The 23,616-nt window shown below is 38.0% G+C and overlaps 1 protein-coding gene across 1 annotated transcript; it reads right to left on the reverse strand.

Annotated features, from left to right (window-relative positions):
- Positions 1–628: 628 nt before the first annotated feature.
- ccdc80 (coiled-coil domain containing 80) lies at positions 629–22,616 on the reverse strand. Its single transcript, XM_049484981.1, has 7 exons — positions 20,256–22,616; positions 20,016–20,172; positions 12,671–12,807; positions 10,253–10,404; positions 8,993–9,096; positions 5,679–5,762; positions 629–1,339 (listed from the first exon to the last, which is right to left on the reverse strand). Exons 1-7 carry the CDS (start codon positions 21,897–21,899, stop codon positions 1,032–1,034), a joined length of 2,586 nt encoding a protein of 861 aa, XP_049340938.1. The 5' UTR covers positions 21,900–22,616; the 3' UTR covers positions 629–1,031.
- Positions 22,617–23,616: the final 1,000 nt, after the last annotated feature.

Here is a 23,616-nt window from a genome sequence, read left to right on the forward strand (position 1 = left end):
ATTGTTGAACTTTTCGAGGTGGGCCAATCACTTCTGGGAACTTCCACCACTGTTTCAGGATAATGACTCTCACTGTGGTTTCATCCCAAAACATTAGAAATACTTTTGTAACTGTTTCCAGATATGTTCCAGTAACTTTTATGGATTTGTTGCAGTGGTGGAGTTTATTACAGTACCAGTTCAGTGTTCAGTGAGCCCTTTAGAACCACCCATTATAGTATTGTAATGGATTACATTGTAGTTACATTGTTTATTTAGTTACATTATTATTTTATACAAAATCATCTTGATAAGTTACATTCGTGTGTAAAAGTTTAAGGATTATTTTGTCTCAACTGATATTTTAAATTATTATTTTATTGTAGTAGTAGTGTAGTCTAAACATGAATGAAATATTTTTTAGTGTTGTGTCTTATGGAAAAAATACCCTGAAATACTGATATTATTTTAGGTTATTATTTATTATTTTGCAGCCTTGCTTAACGCAAATCTGACCATCAGGGGGAGATGTGGTAATGAGAATGTTAACCAGTCTAGACCACACATTTCAGGCACAACAGATTTTACAATTTTATACACTTTATTTATTTTATAAAGAATGTTTTGCAAATAAACCAGTGGAGCTGTGTTGAAATCGGGCTATTTTATTGGCATCATTATAAATAACACAGTATATAAGCAACAGTGCATTAAAAATAGAGTAACAAAACCCAAACAAGAAGCAAAGTTTTGACCTTTAAAACGGTCTATAAATTCAGAGCAAAAATCCAATAAATACAAAAGTATATCATCTTTTATCTACAAAAAAAGACTGTCGATAGCTGTGGAGCACTAGACTACCTCAGTAAGGCAGAGGCTATGAACCTACAGGAGAAAGGAGGCATGTTGAAACAATGACAGCTGTAAATGATTAATGTGAAAAAAAAAAAAACAGTAAAAGAGGAAGTATGGAGTGTGACCTCTGACACTGAAACTCAGTCCAGTGGAAAATACAAACCCGCCTGAAAAGGTCACAGGCTGACCAGCACCCCTCAGTATCCATATCCCTGGTGATAGCCCTCCTGGTATCCGTGGTGGTAGCCGTAGTTGCCATACTCGTCTTCGGGGCAGCGCATGCCCAGGCTCTGCTGGATAGCCATCTCCTGCCTGCGGAGCTGCATGGAGTCCACCAGGTCGTAGATGATGGCCATGGACCACATGGGGGATGGGTACCAGGACTTGACGTTGCCGTCTTTTCCCACCAGCAGCATGGAGAAGTACTCTGGGCTGATCTGGAAGTAGTTCCTGATGTCCTTCACAAGCGTAGCAGATAAGCCTTCTCGCTCCACTGTGGCACTGCCTATAAAACACATAAACACAGACATGTGTTACATACAGGGTTCATACACTTTTTAACCAATAAATTTATATGATATTCCCATGACTTTTCCATGCCTTCAAAGCAAAATGACCATGTGATTTTTAAACCAGTGTAGACATGGAGAGTAAAACCAAAAATCAACTAAAACTATAATCCAAATTGATTATAGTAGGCCTAGAATAAATCAATAAATAAAAATCCTGATACACAATCTTTAAAAATAAAATGTGTGTCAGATCCTGAGAGCTCCATTGTGTAGAGGCTAAATTAATGAATTAGCTCTGAGCTGATGTATTTGTTAGCTCTACATTTTTTTTTCATCGATAAACTGAAACTGAAATTTTGTGGACCAAATTTCCATGACTTTTCCAAAACTTTTTGGGTATTTTTATTTTTCCAAAACTTTTCCAGGCCTGGAACTTGCTATTTTTAAAATTCCATGATTGGCTTGGAAAATTATTCTGCACTCAAAATTAAATCTCCTCCCACAGCTCTTGATGTAGAAACACAGAATTTTGCAGGATCGTCGCACCTATACCCGGTTAGGTTGCTTGTGCTTTTTGGAACGATATATCGTACGGTTTTCGTACAACACGTTTTTAGGCTTGGATATTTCCCCATATGAATTCATATAACACCTTAGCAACCACTTGGTAAACCATAGCAACAGCACAGCACTCACTTAGCAACAACCTGGGATTCCATAGCAACCATGTATCCAAATATTTTTGGATTTTATCAACCCTTTCAACCCATTCTTCAATGTTATTAGTGCGTTTTTCCAAGCCAAAGTTTGTTTGCGAACCTTCCTTTTCTAGTGTTAATTTTTGGTCTTGTTGTTGCATTTTATGTCTTATTGTTTCTGCACTTACTGCACAAGGAAAACAAGGAAAACTTTTTAAATTTAAAGTAATGAGGTATATGAGACATAGAGCCAATTAACCCACCCATTTACTAGGACTCCCCGTATCATTTGCAAAGCTCCCAACACTAAAAGTTTATTTCAGTACTTCAGAGCAGGTGTGTCCAAACCTTTGACTGGTATTGTATGTTAACTTATATAAAAAAATAATAGAACGTGTCATTACTCATATGGCTGTATTTAGTATATTTTGCAAACCAAGAAAGATCACATGCTCACTGATATTAAAAACATCTCCAAATGATGTACATATGCTGAGGTTTTAAGCAGACATAATGTTCAAGGTCTCTTATTCTGCGGCCTGCTCTGGAATGAGAAGGTAAAGAGACATTGAGTTGAACTGAGGGTGAGAAGCTGTGTTGCTTTAACATATCCTCTCATCCATCTGTCCAAACATTGTTCACAGCAGAAAAGAAGAACCCCGCACGACACACCAAGGTACTGAGATGGCTTAGAAAGGAGCAATAACACTGTGAGTGGAGCTTTTTACATAAAGCAAAAATGTAAGAAAACAATTCCTGTCCGCACATTTCAAAAGCAGATTGGTCTCTCTGAGGCTGACGTGCATCCACAGAATTTCGGCCTGCTTTCATGTCTCAAACGGGAGAGCCTTGGAAGGTTTCTGCGGCCGCTTCTTAAGTCAGGCCTTTTAATACTGCTTACTCAAACAGCTGTTTGATCTAAAAGCATCACACAGGCCATCCTTCAGACTTGCTGATGCAGCTTTTAAAACACATGAAAGCCTGACACTCGATGCAGCAGCAGCTGCACAAGCACATGGGGAGCGGCTGCGGTTTCAGGGATGCTGAAAACTATGGAAACATCTCCCTGCCTGCAGCAGGTTTGCAATGGGGTAGATAATATAAACTTAAAAGACTCAAATCACAATACTTTTTTACATTAACATTTGTGGCTTTTAGCTGTAGAGGTGGGCCATCGTAGTGTTGGGAGTCTTGCCCAAGGACTCTTATTGGTGTAGAGGTGGGCCAACGTAGTGTTGGGAGTCTTGCCCAAGGACTCTTATTGGTGTAGTGGTGGGCCATCGTAGTGTTTGGAGTCTTGCCCAAGGACTCTTATTGGTGTAGAGGTGGGCCAACATAGTGTTAGGAGTCTTGCCCAAACCCATTAGGCCAAGGGTCTTTCATAACTTAAACATCCAGTCCTGATCACATTGTGCCCATTTTAGACACTTTTAATGGTGGGCACGGGTTAATATGGCTAACATAGGCACTCTTGACTACCCTTCATCTATGCAGCGTGTGTGTTGTGAGGTATAATCAAATAATCAAATCAGCCCCTACTTGTAAAATCAGAGCTTAACATGAATCCCAAGTTTATCATGGGGTAGAATTCATGTGTACTCATCACGTAAATATGATATTTCTGCCATGACTTGAAGGCAGCATTAAATAAAGTAATGAAAAAGAGTTTAGGAACTTGACTAACTGCAGAACTGCAGCTTTGTAAGAATGAAATCCCACCCCAATATGTTTTATCCTTACTATGACTGCAATGACAGAATTAAAAGAATACAGTTATTCAGGCATAACGATTTTGGATAATTTACAAACCTTTTATTCTGTATATATAATAAAATAAAATAAAAAATAATGTAATGGAAATGGCACAGTTTGTAGAAAGACTCCAGAATCAAAATCCAGTATATCTTGGTTTATAATTTTCCTGCTATGGCACACCTGCTACAACTGTCAATTAATAAGTAACTCAAATCAAGTGTGAACTGAACTGGAAAACCTCAAACTATGTAGTAATCCAGCCCTCCAGGGCCAGAGTTCCCCACCCCGATATAATCTCACAACATCACAAGTGTTTTTTTACTTATATATCATTATGTCCTCCACTCCTAGTTTTGTTACATAAAGTGTTTCTGTTTCTTTCCAGGGGAACGTGGTGATCCTCACCAAGCCCCCCGGGCTGCGGGTTTAGCAGGAGAGACTGAATTATGGAGGGCGTGGTCCGTCCGTCACAGCCTACCTGCTGTTCCTGTGTTATAGCAGAGCACAGCCTTCCAATGTCAACAAGTACATGCTGAGAAGCTCTAATTTGACCCTGAGACCAGGAGCTGAACACATGGCTGCTGAATTAGCTACATGTTTATTTTCGTTTGGTTACAGCATGGCCCGAATGCACCAGTTCAGCACGCGCAGTCATCCATCAAGGCATCATAGTAGCGTCATACATGTCTGTTCATTCATTAGGTTCTAATACTGTCGCATTATTTTTAAACAGTTGCATCATTGAAAACTCTAAACCTTTGGTAAGTGCTTTGGATTACAACCCCAATTCCAAAACAAATGGTACAAGTAAAATGTGAATAAATATAAATACAAAAACAGAATGCAATGATTTGTAAATATCGTAGACAGGCTTAGGCCCAGAGAAGATTTGCTTTGACCTATGAGTTCTTCTTTTTGTGATACAGCTTTAATTTAAGCTTGTATTTGTGAAGAGCATGGTGTGCTGTGTTCACAGACAAAAATTATGGAAAAATTGCTAAACCCATGCAGTGATTTCCAGTAAAATAAAGCATGCTTGTCTTTAATGCTGTGCTGTCTGAGGACATGAAGATCACCAGCATTCGATTTTTTAGTTGCACACAGAAAGTTCTCCTGATACTCTTCTTTAACTTTATGATGATATTATGTACTGTGCATGATGTCTTTATATCCAAAGTCTTCATAATTTACATTAAGGAACATTTTCTAAAAGTCTTCCACAATTTTAGACACAGTATTCTGACCATCTTTGCTTCTGAGAGACTCTGAGTCTTTAAAATACTTTCTTTATACCCAGTCTGAGTCTGGTATAAAAAGTCAGGTATTGCAGCTGTTTAGTATCACTTACTTTTACAGCTTTTTGTTGCCTTTGTCCAAACCTTTTTGACATTTATTCCTGCAATTAAAGTGGCACTAAACTGCTCAAAAAATGGGAGGTGTAGTTTGAGAGGGGCCCCACTGGATGATGTATGGGTTTAGAGACAGGGCAGGAGGGAGAGATGATTGGCTGAGCTGCAGCAGCAGCATGTGCCTCTGATAGCAGTGAAACACAGATGGTTGGTCCTCACCAGAAGGGGAGTATTATTGAGTGACTAATTTACATATTGTGAATGCAGAGGCATAAATGACTATAAACAATAAAAGCGTTTTTAAAGAGTTTTAGAAGGTTCATAAAAGTTTTAAGCAGGGCAGATATGTTTCATTACGTCAAAGGAACCCATTTTAGCTATTAATGGAAAAAAATATGGTTTATTTTCTGTTGTTAATACAATATGGGTCTATGAGATTTGCTAACCATTGCAATCTGTTGAATTTTTTATTACATAAACTATTTTCAATTAATGTTATTTAAAAGATGTATTCACATCTAGATTCTCACCATTAATGGGGTACAGCTCCAGCACTCCACCCATGTCCACCATATCAGTCCCGACCAGCTTCAAGATGGAAATATGACGAAGCCCTGCAAATACATACACACATTACAGTCTGTTATTACAGATGTCTATTTGCCAAAACAAATCAACCCCTACATTTCCCCTAAGTGCGCCATGATTTCCCATTAGCCAATCAGAAGGATGGTTGAGTCTTGGTCATTGTAATCTGTAAGGTATGCAGGCTGCATGTTAATACAATTGAACTGATTCTCATCAAGATCAGCAGCCAGAGCCTGATTGAGTTTATTTATTCAGAATTGAGCGCCAAGTGCGGTGATCAATGCCAGGTCAGACAGAGAGGAAACGGAACTCAGGTCTTTTGTGTTTCAGCCAAGCATGTGGAATGTGATTACTACAATCCTTTATGTTAGTTTGCTGACCGTGCAAGAAGAAGTTTTTAAAAAATGATTAACTGGCCAGGCCTTTATTCATTACTGCTGTAACTTAATAATAACTCAACCAGTTAGCATTGCTTCACACATAGTTACTTAATAATGTAATGTGCCTTTGGGGTCATTAATAATACCTGTACTGTACAGATATGTCTTTTTCTTTGCACATCCTGGCTTAGAAAACCAGGGTCAGAGGACAGGGTGCACCATGCTATGTTCACCCTCGATTAGAGAGGGTAAGGGCCTTTCCTACAGGCACAACAGTGAATTTATGTGATCAAAAACCCAGTTCTCTAACCACAGAGTTCACCACTGAACAATAAGCAGAAGGATGTAGGAACCTCTCAATTCAAGGAAACTGTTTAGGTTTCCTCCAGGGATTCTGGTTTCCTTCCATAGTCCAAAAACTTAGAGATCAGGTGAATTGGTTATTCCAAAATTCGCCTGGTGAGTAATGTGAGTGTGAAGCACAGCACAGGCTTCTATTAAGTGTGTCAGAGCTGGGGATCTGGCACTTTCCTTTACAGCACATTAATGCTGTATTAGCAACAGTATGAAAAAGGTGTTGATTATGTTGGAGGAATTGCGAATGATAAGTTTAAGCTTAAATTAACAGGAATCGAGTAACTGGCCTTCCTAATAAATAAATAAATAGAAACAAATGAAGAAATAAAATACTGTAAGTACAGGGTTTGGACAATGAAACTGAAACACCTGGTTTTAGACCACAATAATTTATTGTTCTGGTGGAAACAGGAGAGTTGAGGTGCACATTGAATTCTGTCGTGATTTGATCAGCCGTGGTTTTATGTTTTTTGAATACAATCCGGGTTAGCACACGAACATTCTTTTCAGACAGCTTCCTCTTACAGCATCCACAGTTAATCCTGTTGGATGTGGTTGGTCCTTCTTGGTGGTATGCTGACATTACCCTGGATACCGTGGCTCTTAATGCATCACAAAGACTTGCTGTCTTGGTCACAGATGCTCCAGCAAGATGTGCACCAACAATTTGTCCTCTTTTGAACTCTGGTATGTCACCCATAATGTTGTGTGCATTGCAATATTTTGAGCAAAGTTGTACTCTTACCCTGCTAATAGAACCTTCACACTCTGCTCTTACTGGTAAAATGTGCAATTAATGAAGCCACTAGGCTGCTCCAATTTAGCCATAAAACCTCCCACACTAAAATGACAGGTGTTTCAGTTTTACTGTCCAACCCCTTTACAACTTCCATTCATTCATTCATTCATTCATTAATTCAGTGCTTTAATTTGTAAAGTATCATCCACAGTTTTTAAGAGGGATCTTTTGCTATGGGCTTCTAGATAGTCCTGTCACAGTAACTATTTAAATACATTAATAATACACAACTCATGCTTAATAGAGCAGGTATTATTTGTGTGAGGGGTCATTCTCAGACCCTAATTGATGATGACAGTGTTAGCATTGATTGTCAGAGCTGTATTAATCACTGATTTTTAATAACAATAGATTGATGTCACTGCATTGGTTAGATCGTTCTGATAAGACATGTAGAAAACATGTCTGTGATTTACTCTATTCTTTAATTATACAGTTCAGAATACCAGCGTGTTACTGCAGGTTCAGTGCAGCCCTCCGGAAGGTTCTTATAAGTGATATAAAGATATGAAGAAAAATGTGCAATTAAAACATTTTCTATTGCAACACATATTGATATTGAGTTGTTGTGCAACCACACCGTAGCTTTTACAATAGTAACTTCTATTCGAATGTAACCTTACCTACGGATTACAGTGTCTCATGCAGATCAACAACTCCAAGTACTGACAGAAAATAAAATCTTAAAAAAAAAAAAAAAACGCTTCAATGTGAGTTTTACGGTGTTTATGCTCGATCACTATGCCGTCTCAAAAATATTTTCTCTCCATTTTAAATAGCATTCGTGATTTAAAATTATTTATTTTTACAGTATATATTTAAGGATTAAATTTTAATTTTTATAATAATTTTGACAGCCTTTTTTAAGGGAGCAGAAAGCAGTTCCTTCACAGCGTTTACCAAAGCACTGACACTGCTAAATCAGCAACTAAAAGGCGATACAGTATCTTTGTACCAGGATCTCCACAGTCATTATTTGTGGAGTGTTTCTTCTTGTGGATCCCAGCCTGAGGCTGAAAGCAGCACAGCCCTAGCGTCAGACCCTACCATTAGCTGCTCTGATTGTGGCCACGCAAACGCTAGGGTCATGTCCTCGGCCATCGGGAAAGGGACTGGCAAGAACAGCAAGTGCAGCTATAAAATGCAGAGAGATCTCACACACCATACAGTATCTACCCAAGCCCAAGATGGGAGCGCAACACATTACTCATAATTAAAGAGCCACATTTCAAATGTGTGTGCAGCTAAGATTTATTAGCCCAAGGCATGTGGCTGTCAGGATTACTGGAACACCAGGCAAAGTGACAGTCAAGCCTGTTCTCACTAATAGTCCTGCCAATAGTGTCATCTGGGACCCACTTAGAATTCAAGCTTTAGAAATAATAAAGAGTGAGAAATCTCAAGGCTACAAAAAAACTGACTTTACAAGGCCTGGCTAAGTCCGAGCTACAGTAAAAAAAAAAAAAAAAAAAAGCCTGGTTTTAATCATCCTTGACTGACAACCAAAAATCAGTGTTAGCTCGTTCTTTTATCTGTGCACGGATTTACTAGCCTGGCAGATTTCATCTTCATACTGTAAACTGGAGGGCTGTCTTTTCTTGTTTTCAGCCGAGCTGTACAGCAGCTGGACATGAAAATAACTATTTATAGGCATATTTCACAAATATGTACTTTTTCAATAAAAGAAAAAAAAAAAGTAAAATCACTGTGACATGCATACCCAGGTTACACGCCTGACTGGACAGCGCGTAGAGCTGCTGCTGATAGGACCACTCTTCATCGTTGGGAGCCGAGATCACAAACAGCCTGCGTCTCCAGCGGAACCTGAAATCACACAGACAGAACACACAGAGCTACCAGACTGTAACCATGACCACATGTCTGAGACCACAGTGATCATTAGGAGCATTAGGGGAGTAATGAAATGTAATGACATGATGCAGCCAAAAACTTTGGGAATTAGAGTGGCCTTTCAAAGGAATTCAGGATGTTTTTACTTTTTTGAGATAATTGTAACTTCACATTTTAATCATTAAAGTAAAATTACACCAGGACATCTTTTTTTCCATTTAATTAAATTATTAATATCTAAAATCAATGTAAATTATGGCAGATATGGTGTGAAATGTGATAATTGGTTAATTGTGGAAAATTTCACCATTTCTTCACAGTGGTGGTGATAGAATCTAGGCTAACTTGGCTACTGCACAAATACAGTTATTTTACACTGTAAACTATCAAATATGACTAGCAAGCCTGCAGGTGTTAAGTGTATATACACTGAATGATATACATACTATACTCTGAATGAATTTGTTGTAGTAAGGAAAATATAGTAGATTAACGGTTAAGTTAATTTTAAGTAAATATATCACACTCAAATAACATTTAAAAATTGTTTGCGGCCTTTTTTCTTTTTAGTGGGGCAGTGAAACCTTGATAAACTCGCTGGGGATGGCCCCCTTTTACTGAAACTCACTGTCAGTGTGTAGTCATTTCCCTGTACTACCTTCTCTAGGTATACTGTGCCTGCTTATATCATGCAAGGGATTAACTGGCCATAATTTACAGTATTTAATGGTGACTCATACCATATCAAGTTTTTCCCCAGTGTATGTATATAGAATGTTCATAATAAAAAAGTAGTGCAAAATATGAAAAAAATATTTACCTTGCATGTACCTCTCTATAACAATTAAAATATCAATTTTGGGTTATTAAATTATTAAATCACCGTTAAGCAAATCTTAACAATGTCCCTGTTCTTTTCTTTCAGCATCTGACTGTTTTCTTCACTTGGTAAAGGCCCTCATTTTGGAGAAATCCAAATAATTAATCAAATTACCAATGGAAGTTTTGTAAGAGTATATAGATTGAGATTGACATAAGGCAGTTTAGACAATATGAGAGGCGTGTGTTTTAATAAAGTACAGTAGAGATTCCAATCAAAGGTTCAACCTTTAGTAAATGATTGTGCTACCTAGACAAGAAGTTCTCCAAGGATCGTGGCTTGTCTTCTTTTTTACACGTTACCCCCTCTCGCTTCTGCTGCTCCATTTCTCGGATGCGAGAGGAGAACGTGTCGATGTAACCAAACACAGCCTTCATGGCAATGGGCACTTCATAAAATTGCTGAATTGAATGAGGGACAGAGAAAGAAAAAGATGCAAATTCAGCAAAAGGGACTGAAATTCAGCCACTGAGAACTTAGTCCAGTTTGGACCGAACCAAAATAAGAAGGCAAACCTAAAATTATGCATGCAGCCTATCATAACAACGCAACACACAAGAATTCCCAAGATTTTTCTTCAAACCACAATAAACAGGCTGTTCAAGAAAGGACTGCATCCAAAGACACAGAGTGAAATATCACAGTTCTTCACATCATAGCTTTTTTGGCAATTGTGTTCTTTGTATGAGGATGTGAAGCATGACCAGCTGTGCAGTTTTATGGCAAATACTGGATTGTTGGTGCCAAGCTAATATAAACTTTTAAACCTGTGTTGATTTAAGAAACTTTACAAATGTATATATTTGTGTGCATGCACTGTGTCTGTAACATCGCAAATACATTTATTAAGAGTATGTAGTCTATATAGCAAATAAAAAAAGTTATATTTTAAAATACAAAAACAACATTTAATATTCAGGAAAACAGTCATGACAAACAATATTAATCATTTTATGAACTTTAATTTTTTTTTTTTACTTTTATAACTACATGTGATGAACACCTAAAATACTAGAGAGCAATGAACCTTTAATAATTAACAATATGCAGATGTTGAATTTGTAATATAAATTGTTTTACACTAAAAACAAAATAAAACATAACAAAACAATAATAAATAAATAATTGCCATATCAGCTCATTCACTTTAAAGGGACTTCCTTGCTAAGTAAACACAATGATTAATACTGAGATTATGTCCATATATTGTAAGATAAGTCGACATAATGTGATATTGTGACAGTAATGTAATATTCAGTAGGCTACTTAAAACTTATATGCATTTTATTTATGTGTATGCAATCTGTTACACATCTAAATGTAACAATATTAAAATTGCACATTAATATTATTCTGGTATCAAATTAACCCCCCAAAAAATATGCCTTATTTCTCCATTTCCAAAATGATGATGTTTGCACAAACCTATTTTCATTGAGAGTTTAAGCAGCTTTAGAACATCTTGACCGGTTCCAGTTCAGTGCAGTTTTAAGACACTACACACTCTGCCGCCTCAGCAGCCTGACCACACACTGGCCTCTTTGTATGAACCAGCTGTGTGCAAACAGGCCCTCGTTTTTACCCTGGCACTCATAAACATGCCACTGAGAACTACTGAGGATGAAAGCTGTACCGCTGTCAAAAATGTAATGTGATGTAAGTGTTGTGCAACACAGCAGAAAATATGACATCTGCCATTATACAGTTTTAAATGACTGGTTCAGGCTCTTCTGCGTGCACTAAAAAGCACTGTAGTGAAACTGGTCTTCACTGAAAGTCAGAGGCAATCAGAGTTTCAGCTGATCTTATCTGCTGTTTATAAACCAGAGGTACCAGAGAAATGTAAAAACTCTAGACATGGCCAAATATATCTATGGTGATAAAGTTTTAAAACAAGAGAACAGCACTAGATCTTAAAGAGAAAATCTTAATGACATGCATATACCTCTTTATTGTTAAATTATTTTTTTAAATGATGTTTTGTTTTAGGCCAAAATAAATGTCTTATGCAAATAAAAAAACATATTGGTATGTTATTAAAGGAGAAATCCTTTACCGTAGGTAAATCTCCAGGTGCCACCATGTTAAATTTTAAATCACAATAAGTCAACTTTTGAGCACAAACAAATAGGTAGGAGAGTTGAGCAGATTGCAAAATGAATTCTTTAAAAAATGCATGAATTCCTGCTGTTGCTAAACAAATATCTAGTTACTGTTGATATTAGAAAGCAAAGAACCAACAACAAGTAAGATAAACATTGTAAAAAAAAAAAAAGATTTATTATGCCAGGGTTCTCCGGATTCTATTGATGAAGTGTGGAGCTACTTTGAGCCTGAATAACAGTGTAAAAAGCAATTTATCTGCAAGGTCAAAATATGCCCCCATCTCACTCATTCCAAAAGCCTGTTTGGGCACAAAAGTGCACAAAATACTTGATCTCAGAAAGCTTTGGGAGAGTGGAGAAAGGCTATTCAACAAAGGTAAATACTTTTTATCATGTTATAATAAACAGAGCCAAAGTCCATTTCACACCGGAGTTCTCCTTCAATACAATTCTGTATTTGTGCTTTGACTTAGGTATAATACAGTTTTAAAGGTATTTAATTTTTTCCTATTTTTGAAATATGGTCATTTTCATATTGCCTAATCCAGCTGATTGCACTTACCTTCCACTTCATGTCCACATCAGTCAGCACCATATAGAAATCATTGTAGACCATTCCAAACTCTTTCCTCAGCTCTGTAATGAGGGCTTGGTTCACCAGGTCCTGCTGATTCAGACCCTTCATGGTCCTGTCATTCTCTGCATGGAGAACAAATGAATCTCGTAAACTGATAGTAAAAATACAGATATATAAATCATTAAGGTTAACAATGTTAATGATTATTAACGATGTAATAAAATACCACTACTACTACTGCTAATAATAATAATAATTATAATACTAATAGGTCAAATTATCACTCAAGTTTTAAATAAGTTTTCTGGTAATTAGTATATGGTTCAGGTTTTTAAGAGATTTAAAACACAGTCAAGAATGACTGAAAATAATGTGAAAATGTGGATGTGAGTCTTACAAATGGTCTCTTTGTCAACAACTCATTTAGTATAATGCTAGCTTATTGCAGACATAGCAAAATTTGCAGCCAAGTTAGCATTCTCCTCCAAGCGTGTTTAGCTGTGTAATTCTTTGGCGCTAATCTTTCCAGAAGTGCACCCCAGGGTGTGCAAGTTTACTAGTTGATGCAAAGTAACACAAAATCTACAAAAAAAATCTACAAAATCTACAAATTTGCATACCAAATAAACTCATAAATTACATCACATCATCACTTAATACATAAATTAATACATTAATAAAAATCGCTTCTATTCAAGGAAAGGCAGACTTTTCTTTTTGGCCTTTTCTTTTTGTCTGGATGGAAAATCACCAGACATGCGCTACATTATATACAAGCACTGCAGCTCTTTGAAATAGCAGTACTGGGGTGTTTATTCTGGGAGACGAGCTTCCTCCTGTCCAAAAGGAGACAGATAAAAACCCAGCAGCTCATGTGAAAGACCCTCTGAGTGCATATGGAGACTGGATGGATGTGGGAGACAGTGCAGGAAGACTCAGCCAAGCCAGAGTGTTTGTTTTGCCTTCCTCAAAATTCAAAGAATTTCTCACTCGGATTTCCAGCATGCATTCCTTGTTCGGAAGACAATGATGGAGTGTCAGACTCTTTAACGTGAGCATGAAGCATATTTTTTTGGGGGGTTGGGCTTGGTTTGCTCAGTTAACTCTCTACTGTTGGCTGCATCAAATTATCACTCTCTGTCTAGCATGTCTTCCAATCGAGACAAGCTAAATGTGATAAATGTGAAGGAAAGAGTGGACCTTCTTCAAAATGTACCAAACAAGCTATCGTATCTTTTTACAACTGTGGCTCAATGTGTTCATGGCCCAAACAATGTACAGTAATAGTATAAAATTTACTGTTGACAGTAAATACAAAGGCATTTGAAAAAAATATTTAAAAAACATTATGTAGCTATATATTACAGTTACAATGAACAGTTTTCAGATGTTTAAATACACATACTATTTTAAAGAGAGGAATATCATAAACATATTGGGCTTTCAATGAATGTCTTTGAACTGATCATTCTCTGAGGTAGAGTTAGTTCCGACCCTGTAATGTGGTTGGCTGAGAGGCATTCTATGAGGGACATTATCAGCTGGTAATGCACTCTAACCGAAGCTCCCCATGTCTTACTTCGCCACATACAGGTAACCTAGCAACAATGCAGCGCTTACAAGCCAAACAGCGCAGCTACAAACAGAGCAGCAATGGAACTATTTTAACTTGCAGAGTGTTTGTAACCAAACAGATCGTATTTTCTCGTCCTCTTTAACTCAAAATCTTCAATAAACAGCGATAATTAAACGTTACTTTGCCAAACCCAATGAGTTAGATTCTCTCAGTGATCCAGATTGGATTGTCCAACACACAGTAAAGAGGAAATGTTCATGAAGCTTAGTGCAGATATGATGAGATTGGTGACTAAATGGTTGCATGGTTGCTTGAAGGTTACCATGGTTTACCCGTCATCCCTGGGGTCTTGAGTTCAAGTCCCTATCTGGGTGGAGTTTCCATGTTCTATATGCAATGCCTGTTGTGGAATAACAGACTGACCCAGGCACAGTCAGTTATGCACTATTGGACTCTGGATGCTTCATTTTTAGCCTCACAGGAAAGTTTCACCAACTAGCAGTCTTAAGCACACACAGTTTATATAATCCAGCTACTGACATACCAAAACAGCATTCACTGCAGGCTTCAGGCTCGCTGCTGATTATATCCTCAAAATAGTAAATACATAAAACGCCCTGTTGCGTTGAATTGCATCATAGCCACCCTTGAGCAAGAAAATGAAAGACTGTATTTGATGCATGTACCCAATTAGAAGGGCTACTGTAGCCGTACAGCACTGCACGGACCCACAGTAATAAGTCTTTAATTGTGGTTCCATAACCACAGCCCATTCAGCCAGACACACTTCCTCTCCGCTCTGTCTCTGATGCCTGTTGATGGACTGGGACCAGCCACAGTGCGCTGGCAGTCTGTGAACGCCCCAACACATGCCAGACTCTGCACTAAAACAGCTCATCATGCTGACTCCAGACTCAACACTGGAAAACCCAAAGCCCTGACTTACACTCAAAAAGCTGAAAAGGCCCAAAACACTGAGGTTCACAGTCAACACAGCAAGGCTCAGACTCAACACTGATGCAGCTTAACACACTGGTATTCTGAATCAACATTAAATCAACTTAACATACAGAATCAACATGAAATTGTTATCTATTTCAGAATCAACTCTGAAAATAGATAACAATGTGAAGCATCATTAAAACAAACCATTACACTCAGACTCAACTATAAAATAATTAAGATTTAGAATCAACTCTAGCTAAAGCAACCATAACACACTAAAGGTCAGACTTTTAGCACACTGAGAAAAAAGCAGTGGCATTAATTCTGGGTTTTATATGAAATTTCTGTCTTATTTTGTGAGTTTACTGGCTGGCTGCAGAGCCTAATACACTGAGGCTCAGGGCCCTATATTACACCCTGTACAAGGTGTGTCCACATGCTCATTGTTATTCTACACCCGGCGAACAGTCTATTTTCACACCTTATGCTTGCTCATTGGGCTTGGTTTTCTGAAACTGAGGTGTGTTTGGGTAAATTTCTGGTATACTGCTATCTTGGCAATGGAATACATAGGTGCGCCACTGACTGATTTGAACCATGACAACAGTCAACTATCAGGCATTCATTGCCATCTTGGCAACTCTCACGGCTCATACACCCACAGCCCATACAGAATAAAAACAAATTGCTGTTCTCATTTTCCTCTGCTGCACCAGATTGCTTAAAATAGCAATCCACCAAAGTCAGAGAGAACCTGGCTCTTACAGGAAATGGCAAGTGACACAGTGATTGGTTTATTTCACATTACACCCAAAACACAGTCATGATTAATTAAGAGAATTTGTACATGCCTTTTGCGTGTTTCAAGGTGCATAAGGCATAATTTTCCTGTCGTTATGATAGCAAAGATAGTAGTAAAATAGTAACACAGTAAAACATTCTCAGGCTCAACAATGAAAAAGCCTAATATGCTGAGTCTCTTGGTCTTAGTCCTTCCTGATTTGAACTCCAGAGCAGTTAGTTTGTAGAGATAATGTGAGCCAACCTTGATCCAACCCAAATAACAGCTATATTCCTCACGTTTGAGCTATATGGCAAAATTGAGCTAAATAGAAACAATTTAACATTGTGTATTACCAAAATAATTACTAGAACTTTTAAAAAATACCATCTCTGGAACACAGAACCTTTTTCCTGTATTGATTTTCTTGCTCCTGCCCCAGACAACTTTTACCAATAAGTGGAGACAACATGCTTGCGGGGAGAATCAACACTACAGAGGTCTAACTTACACTTAATAACTACACTATTACAACCCAGCATATACAGATTCTATACAATAATGCAAAACAGAGTGAACAACACTATAACCGCTGCTTTTGCACACTGGTGGAGTCATCTAAACACCTGTTTCAGTCTCATTTCTCATTCAGTCATTTTCACAGCGTATTTAGGAATGACCCTTACTATGAAAACCTGGGGTAGACTGGTGACCGAGTGGAACAAAAACGTAACTGCTGAATGACTCACCAGCAGTGAAATCAGCCATGTCATCTCTCATCACTTTCAGCAATTCTTACAGGCAGCAAAAACTACCAGATTACTTCAGGCTGTTAAAGCTCATAAGCTTAGTATAAGCAAAAAGGTGAAGTGAATACATCACAGTGACATCACTCTTACAGTCAATTCATATATCATTTAATTTATCTTCATACAACCATGTGATGTGTGGAATATGATATTGGGCATAATGTCTCTCACGTAACACTTATTTGCCATGGTTCATAAGACAGCAGTATCAATAAGGGACTATATAAAAAATATGATGAAAATATGATGAAGTTTTATCTCAGGGACAGACTATATACATATATGTACTGTATATATGTGTTTTTCAATATTTTAATTTGATTTTAAAACTTTAAAAATAGATTAAATGAATCATATAATGTTATTTTTTGTTTACAGCAAATAGTGTTTTCTTGTTTGCTTTTTTTTAAATATATACATATTTTACACATATACATTTTCTTGTTCCATTTCTAGAATTCCCATTTCAGGAAAGTTTCAAGCATGGAAATATTTGACTTATCAGTCAATCAAATTTAAACCATTAACAAAGTTGACAGAAACAGAGTTGACATTTTACACCATACAAAAGTATAAGATTAAAAGTTTGACATATCTTACTGCCTTATACACATGTTTAATTCCAATACAGGGACAGGCATATCATATATTTTAATGTCTGTCATTACATATTCTACAGAAAACAAATTTTCTATGCAGTTAATGCTAGTTGATGTTTGATTTGACTGTTATAGAGTTATAGAGAAAGCACAAAAACATGAAATCATACTTATTATTTAATGTACAATGTAAGCTGAATGTATGAATCTGGAGTGAGAACATCCAGAACTGTGTGTGTTAGTAATCACTGAGTTAATATTTTGTGTAGTAATTTTGCTTCAAATATACATTTGGCTTAATTATTAGAGATTTATTATATTTATTGTCCGCTGTTTACATGGTTACATTTTGCACAGCTAAATTATTATATGACTGCGTACTTGCAGATTCTGTATAGCTGACATCATTTGCCTTTTTAATATGCAGAGCAACTGGTGTTCATTGTTGTTTTACTGTTGTGTTAACTGCACTACCTTCATTACACACACACACACACACACACACTGAAAAATAATCTACTTTTATACTTTTTTTATTTTAATATTTTCATTTTATTTTTTATCTGTATCATACTATCTTATCCTTTTTTGGGAACTTCTGTGTACTGTGTATACCTGCTGCTACTGGATGTCCAGAAAAGTATCTATCTATCTCTATATCTAAAGCTTGAAAAATTGAAGTAAAGTATAAAGGTTTAATATAAAGGTTTAGTTGGGCGACGTGAATGTTCCCACGATTCTATAATAACCCATAGATTGTATGTCTCTCGTCCATTTTAGACACTGGCACAAGCTAACATGGATTTCCCCAGCACTGGTATAAATACTCGCCATAAAAGCTACTTGCTGTGCCAACATATGACTCTCCCTCGCTCCTGGTGAACTCAGCCGCTCCCAGTTAAGAATAATGAATATCGGCTAGAAAGGGAAACGGATTTCTTTCCCATGTCTGGTGTAACAAAGTAAAGCGAATGAGTGCCAAAATAGACTCAGAACTTCTACCCCCACCACCATTTGGTTCATCAGGGAGAAATCCTCAGCAAAAAAACACACTTGGTCCATTCTCAGACTCCAAACTCCAGGTTCCTACGCTTTCTACAAGTCATGTGAGGCCACAGTCTGCTGGAAAAGTTCTGCTTCTACTCAAACCACTGGCCAACTGTCAGATCAAAGGGACTTCTTGCTTGGGGTATCGCTCAAAATCTCTTAATCCGCGACAACAAAATAAAGGCCCACTGAAAAAGTCCCTCCTTGGCCTGTTCACACACACACACATTTCAATCTGCAGACCAGATCAGGGAGCTGTTGCTGTATTTCGTAAATGTCTCTGACTTCTGTCCACCGGTGGCTACGGTTCACTTTGGCACTTAGAAAGCGGAAAGCTCAAAGAGTGCGTTTGTTAACACTTTAGAAAGGACCTGCGCAGTTTCCTTCAACAAGCAGGTCAAATAAGGTTCTGTTATGGCTGATAACCAGGGCAGGAGAAAGAGATATAATTTCTAAGTGTGTTGAAGAAAAAGAAAGCGTGAAGATGAATTATAGCACTGTCTCTCTCTCTCTCTCTCTTTTGCAGCGGGATCATGCCAAGATGTTACGCAATAGAGGACATGTATACAGTACTCATAAAACAGGGCTATAAATCTTGAAGATTTAAGAAGCAAATCTTAAAAAAAAGTCTTTAATTTGCAATTTAAAAAAAGAAGGGATGCACCAAAAAAAATTAAAGTACAGAACGTGTTTAAGCATGTTTTCCTTTTCTTACCACTTTTTTCACCATTGCTTTCACACTTACACAGAGCGCCTCTCCCCCCCCACTGCTCAGTATAAATTATTTAGTGGTTTCACTGAACGACAAACGTGTTATATTGTCATTTTTGATCAGTTTTTGGCCATATAATTATAATATTACTAGTGCATCCCTAATATAAATATATTTCACATTTGCACAATCTTTTGACAATGTGTGCAATTGCAATATAAAGGCCATATGATTTTCGCAATGAAGAAAACACATTCGGAATCACAGAATTGAGGAATAAAAGTGGAATTCAGATATAAACACAGAATTCAAAAATCCAAAAAGAAATTCTATATGAAAACTTTTTCACAGCAAACAGACATATAAAGCTGGCTAGCTGGTGTAGAAAAATATCCAAAAGCAAGAAAACTAAAAAACACAGTCTAAACTGCTAAATTCAGCTATATATGGGTAATTATACTGATGTACAGAAATTTATTTTTTTAACGACAGCATATTGTTGTGTGCATTCATGAGTGGATTTATGCCACTTCTTTACTGTATAATCGTATTCACTAAAGCTAATTTTAACTTCTGCACTTACTAAGGTCTGCTGCAATCGTTATTTAAATTCAAATTGTACTTTTATTTATATTTGTAATATGTGCATTAAATTTATTTACTTTATTATTGCTTTTATTTGTTCAATTTATTTTCTTAAACTGTAAAAAAACCTAAACAACTAAAATTTCCTAGAAAATAAAACAGAATTAGCCAGAAAAAGTATTTCATAGAGCCCTTAATATTCAGTTTTAATGCCCAAACATTACTCCTTTATGGTACAAGTGCATAGTTCAGTATAACATAGAATCTTTGACTCACCCAGCTGATAATGGTCAATTTTCATGGTGCTGTTGGTCAAGGTGCCAAAGATGGTGATAAGGGAGATTTTTCTGATGGCCATCTCACACACATGTTCCAGGTACTCGTCTCTCTGCTGCACATACATGCTGTTCTCTTCTGTTGGAGCTGTAATGAGCTACAAGCAAAGACTACATATAAGTGATTTAAGCCAAAGCACAGTACTAATCTATTATTAAGTTATTTTAACACCATGCTTACAATTAGTCGTCTTCTGTTCTCAAAATACTCCAAAAATGTTGCCAGAGCTCCTTTAGTTGGTGGGGGTTTCTTTGTAGGCTTCTGGTACTCCTCTTTTTCTTTCTCATGCGTCTTGGAATGTTTCTTCCCATTCTTTTTATGTCCCTTTCCTTCTTTTCCCTTTCTCTCTGATTTGTCCTTCTTGGGAAGCTTGTCTGATTTGTCCTTCTTCTTCTTTTTCTCGGTCTTGTCCTGCTTGCCTTTTCCTTTCTTGGTGGGAATGACCTCGACCTCTTTCTCCTCAGGGTAAGCATCTGTGGGTTTGCCCATGCCGTGCTTGTCCTCGTAGCCATTGTTCAATCCATTGTCTCCGTTCTTCTTCTTGGATGGCTTCTTGCTGGGCTTGTGTTGAGGGATGCCGGGGTACCTGTTGTGAGTGTTGTCCTTCCTGTCAGTGTGGTTGTCCCTATAGCGTCCAGTGGAGGCTTTGGTGTAAGAGTAAGAAGGGGTGGTGGGTTGGATGGTGTTTTTTTTAGGCTGCCGTCGATCTCCTCTGCGATTGTAGTACTGAGTTTCCGCTGTGGTCTTAGGGGTTGATGGTGTGGTCCTCTGGGTGATGGTGGTTGCTTGTGTGGTTGTTGTGGTAGGACGGGTGGTTGTAGTGGTGGGTCGTGTGGTTGTAGTGGTGGTTGTAGTCGTGGTAGGACGTGTGATGGTTGTAGTCGTTGTAGGACGTGTGGTGGTTGTAGTCGTGGTAGTTGTTGTAGGCCTTGTTGTTGTTGTAGCTTGGGTGGTCGTTGTCTGGATGGGTCTCCTAAAGGGTTTGCGCTCCAGCTGGGTACCAGTATTAGGGACACCTTCAACCACCTGCCCCTCAACCCCAGCCCCCTTACACTTCTGCACAAAGCCCTTCTGCCTGACCTTTTCCATCTTCCTCATTGGGGACTGGTCTATGACCTCGTACATTGCTTCCAGTCTGACTGGATATGGGTAACGCTCCTCAACCTGCAGAGTCTTTTTCAGAAGCACCATTCCGAATTTGCCTTTTTCTAACTTGAGGAAGTTCATGAGCCTGGGGATAAGCGTAGTATCCAAAGGCTCCTCCATCACCTTTCCTTCATTGGTTATACGCCTCACTTTGCCACCCATCTCGCCTTCCTGGTGAAACATCACAACTTGATGCACATGTCGCTCTGCCAGCTCGCAGTAGACGTCTGGCTTGAGCAGACTCATCATCAGCCTGTAGTAGCCATCAGATTCATGAGGGGCAGAGATGACTAGCACACGGTTCTTCCCAGCAAATGTGGCCAACAGGTTGGGGGAACCGGCACTGGTGGGCATGCGGGACACCCCAGCCCGCATTCCAGGTAGACTGCTGTCCCTCTGGACTGGGTTTCGAGCCCCACCCTGTATGGGACTGTTCCGCATCAGCACTCTCCTGGTTTGGCCGGTCCTGGTGGGTCGCATGCTTTCGTCTCTTTGCATTTCCTCCTGTCTGTTGGAGATCCTCTCTCGGACTGGGAAGCCCGGTCGCTGCTGGGCTTTGTTTAGTCTGGACATCCGTCTGGGACCAGTTTGTTTGTCAACTGGGCTAGTCTCTGATCCCCACACTTCCCATGCCAACAAACAAAGTACAACAATACCCAGTATATGTTTCCCCATCATATTTGTTTTTTTAAGGAATTTAGAAAGGAAAAATTATATCCAAAATCCAAAATAATTGACTGACAGCAGCCTGATATTCCTTTGGGGCAATTTCCAGAGCCTGGTGCAGAACAACAGCAAAGTGCAAACACTTTCAAACCATAATTCCTTTAATCTAGTCTCGAGACTCAGGCAGTCCAGCCCACTGTAAAAACGATCCAGTAGCAGAATAGGCTTCAGACAAGATGCAGAAGAAGTTTCAGTCCCAAAAGTCAAGTGTAAACCAGCCTATAAAAGCATTTGTTTTGCACCCATCATGCACATTCAGCACTCTTACCTGTGGTTGGTCCCTTCATGTGGTGAACATTCATTTGCAGCCATTCAAATGAACGTGGCATCCACTGACTCACTGTCATTGAGCGCAATAATCAATAAGAAAAAACACAACACTAAATCCAGACTGCTCCATCAGACTTTCAGCAGATAACAGGGAATTTTAACTCCGTGCAGTTAAAATATAATTTCTCTTCCTCAGACCACCGGAAAAAAAACTCCTTTAACTTATTCTCCAGAGGAGTCAGTAAGAGTTCAGCAAGTTCTTACACAAAGAATCCAGATCGATCAGCTGAGAAAGAGCGAAAAGCAGGACGGAAAGTTTCTCCAGCTCCTTATCAGCGGACCAGAACCCAGACATGGCAGAAGCGATCCTCAGCCTCCGCTGCGCTTTCTGATCTCCCCGCAGCGCAGCGCTCAAATACACCAGCGCTGCAGGGTTGCCAGATTTCACAACACTAAATCCCAACCCCCCAAAAACTCTTTACCAGATATGCAGGAATATCTGGAACTCTTTATTAATATAAACTTGTTTCCTTTGCATTATTTGAGGTCGGAAAGCTCTGCATCTTTTTTGTTTTGATTTTACCCAGCTGACATTTCAACACTGAATAAACGTTGAATCAACATTGATCAACGTATCTGTTATGGTTGAATCAACGTTGAATCAACGTTGTTTTTGAAAAATGAATCAACGTTGATATGGCAACGTTGTTTCAACGTCGTACGTTCAACCTTTAATAAACCATAGCTCATAAAAATTATAAATTATAAAAAACAGAAATTATATAGTAATGAAATGTAAAAGGCTGATACAAAAGGCAGAAGGTTGAGGACATTATGTTGATCCAACGTTAAAATTTCAACTTTAGCACAACCATTGAACATTAAACGTTAAACGTTATTGAACAATCAGCGTTAAAATTTCAACGTTGAAACAACAACAGACATTACTTTAGTCATATTCCAACCACATTTCAACGTTGAAGTTCGGTTGTGTGCCAGCTGGGTATGTATTGTTATTTATAAATAAAACAACAATGTTTAATTTACTCAAACATATACCTATAAATAGCAAACGTGATATAAAGTAAATATAAATAAAAAGGCAAAATCTATATTTATCTCTATTTATATTCTAACTATTTAGCAAATTTATAGTTAGCTAATTTTAACTGTTGACAATCTGATCATTTGAATCGTGTTTTAGATGGGCTCCAGAGTCAGATGTGATCACCATTGCTTCATCATGATTAATCAATCAAAAGGGGTTTTCCTGCGCAACGTTTATGCATTTACAACAAAAATGTAAGAATATAGTATGAATATAAACAGAAAAATATACTTATTTACCTATTCTTGCACATATACACGTTTTTCCTTATGACCCACTTGTATGTCTCAT

Source organism: Astyanax mexicanus, chromosome 11, assembly GCF_023375975.1.
Source record: "Astyanax mexicanus isolate ESR-SI-001 chromosome 11, AstMex3_surface, whole genome shotgun sequence".
In the NCBI taxonomy this organism is placed as follows: domain Eukaryota; kingdom Metazoa; phylum Chordata; class Actinopteri; order Characiformes; family Acestrorhamphidae; genus Astyanax; species Astyanax mexicanus.

Coding starts and splice junctions, on each gene's coding strand:
- ccdc80 (XM_049484981.1), bottom strand. CDS start 21,899: ATGATGGGGAAACATATACTGGGTATTGTTGTACTTTGTTTGTTGGCA. Junction 20,173..20,255: donor AGAACAGAAGACGACTAATT/GTAAGCATGGTG, acceptor CTTTGCTTGTAG/CTCATTACAGCTCCAACAGA. Junction 12,808..20,015: donor AATTGACCATTATCAGCTGG/GTGAGTCAAAGA, acceptor TTCTCCATGCAG/AGAATGACAGGACCATGAAG.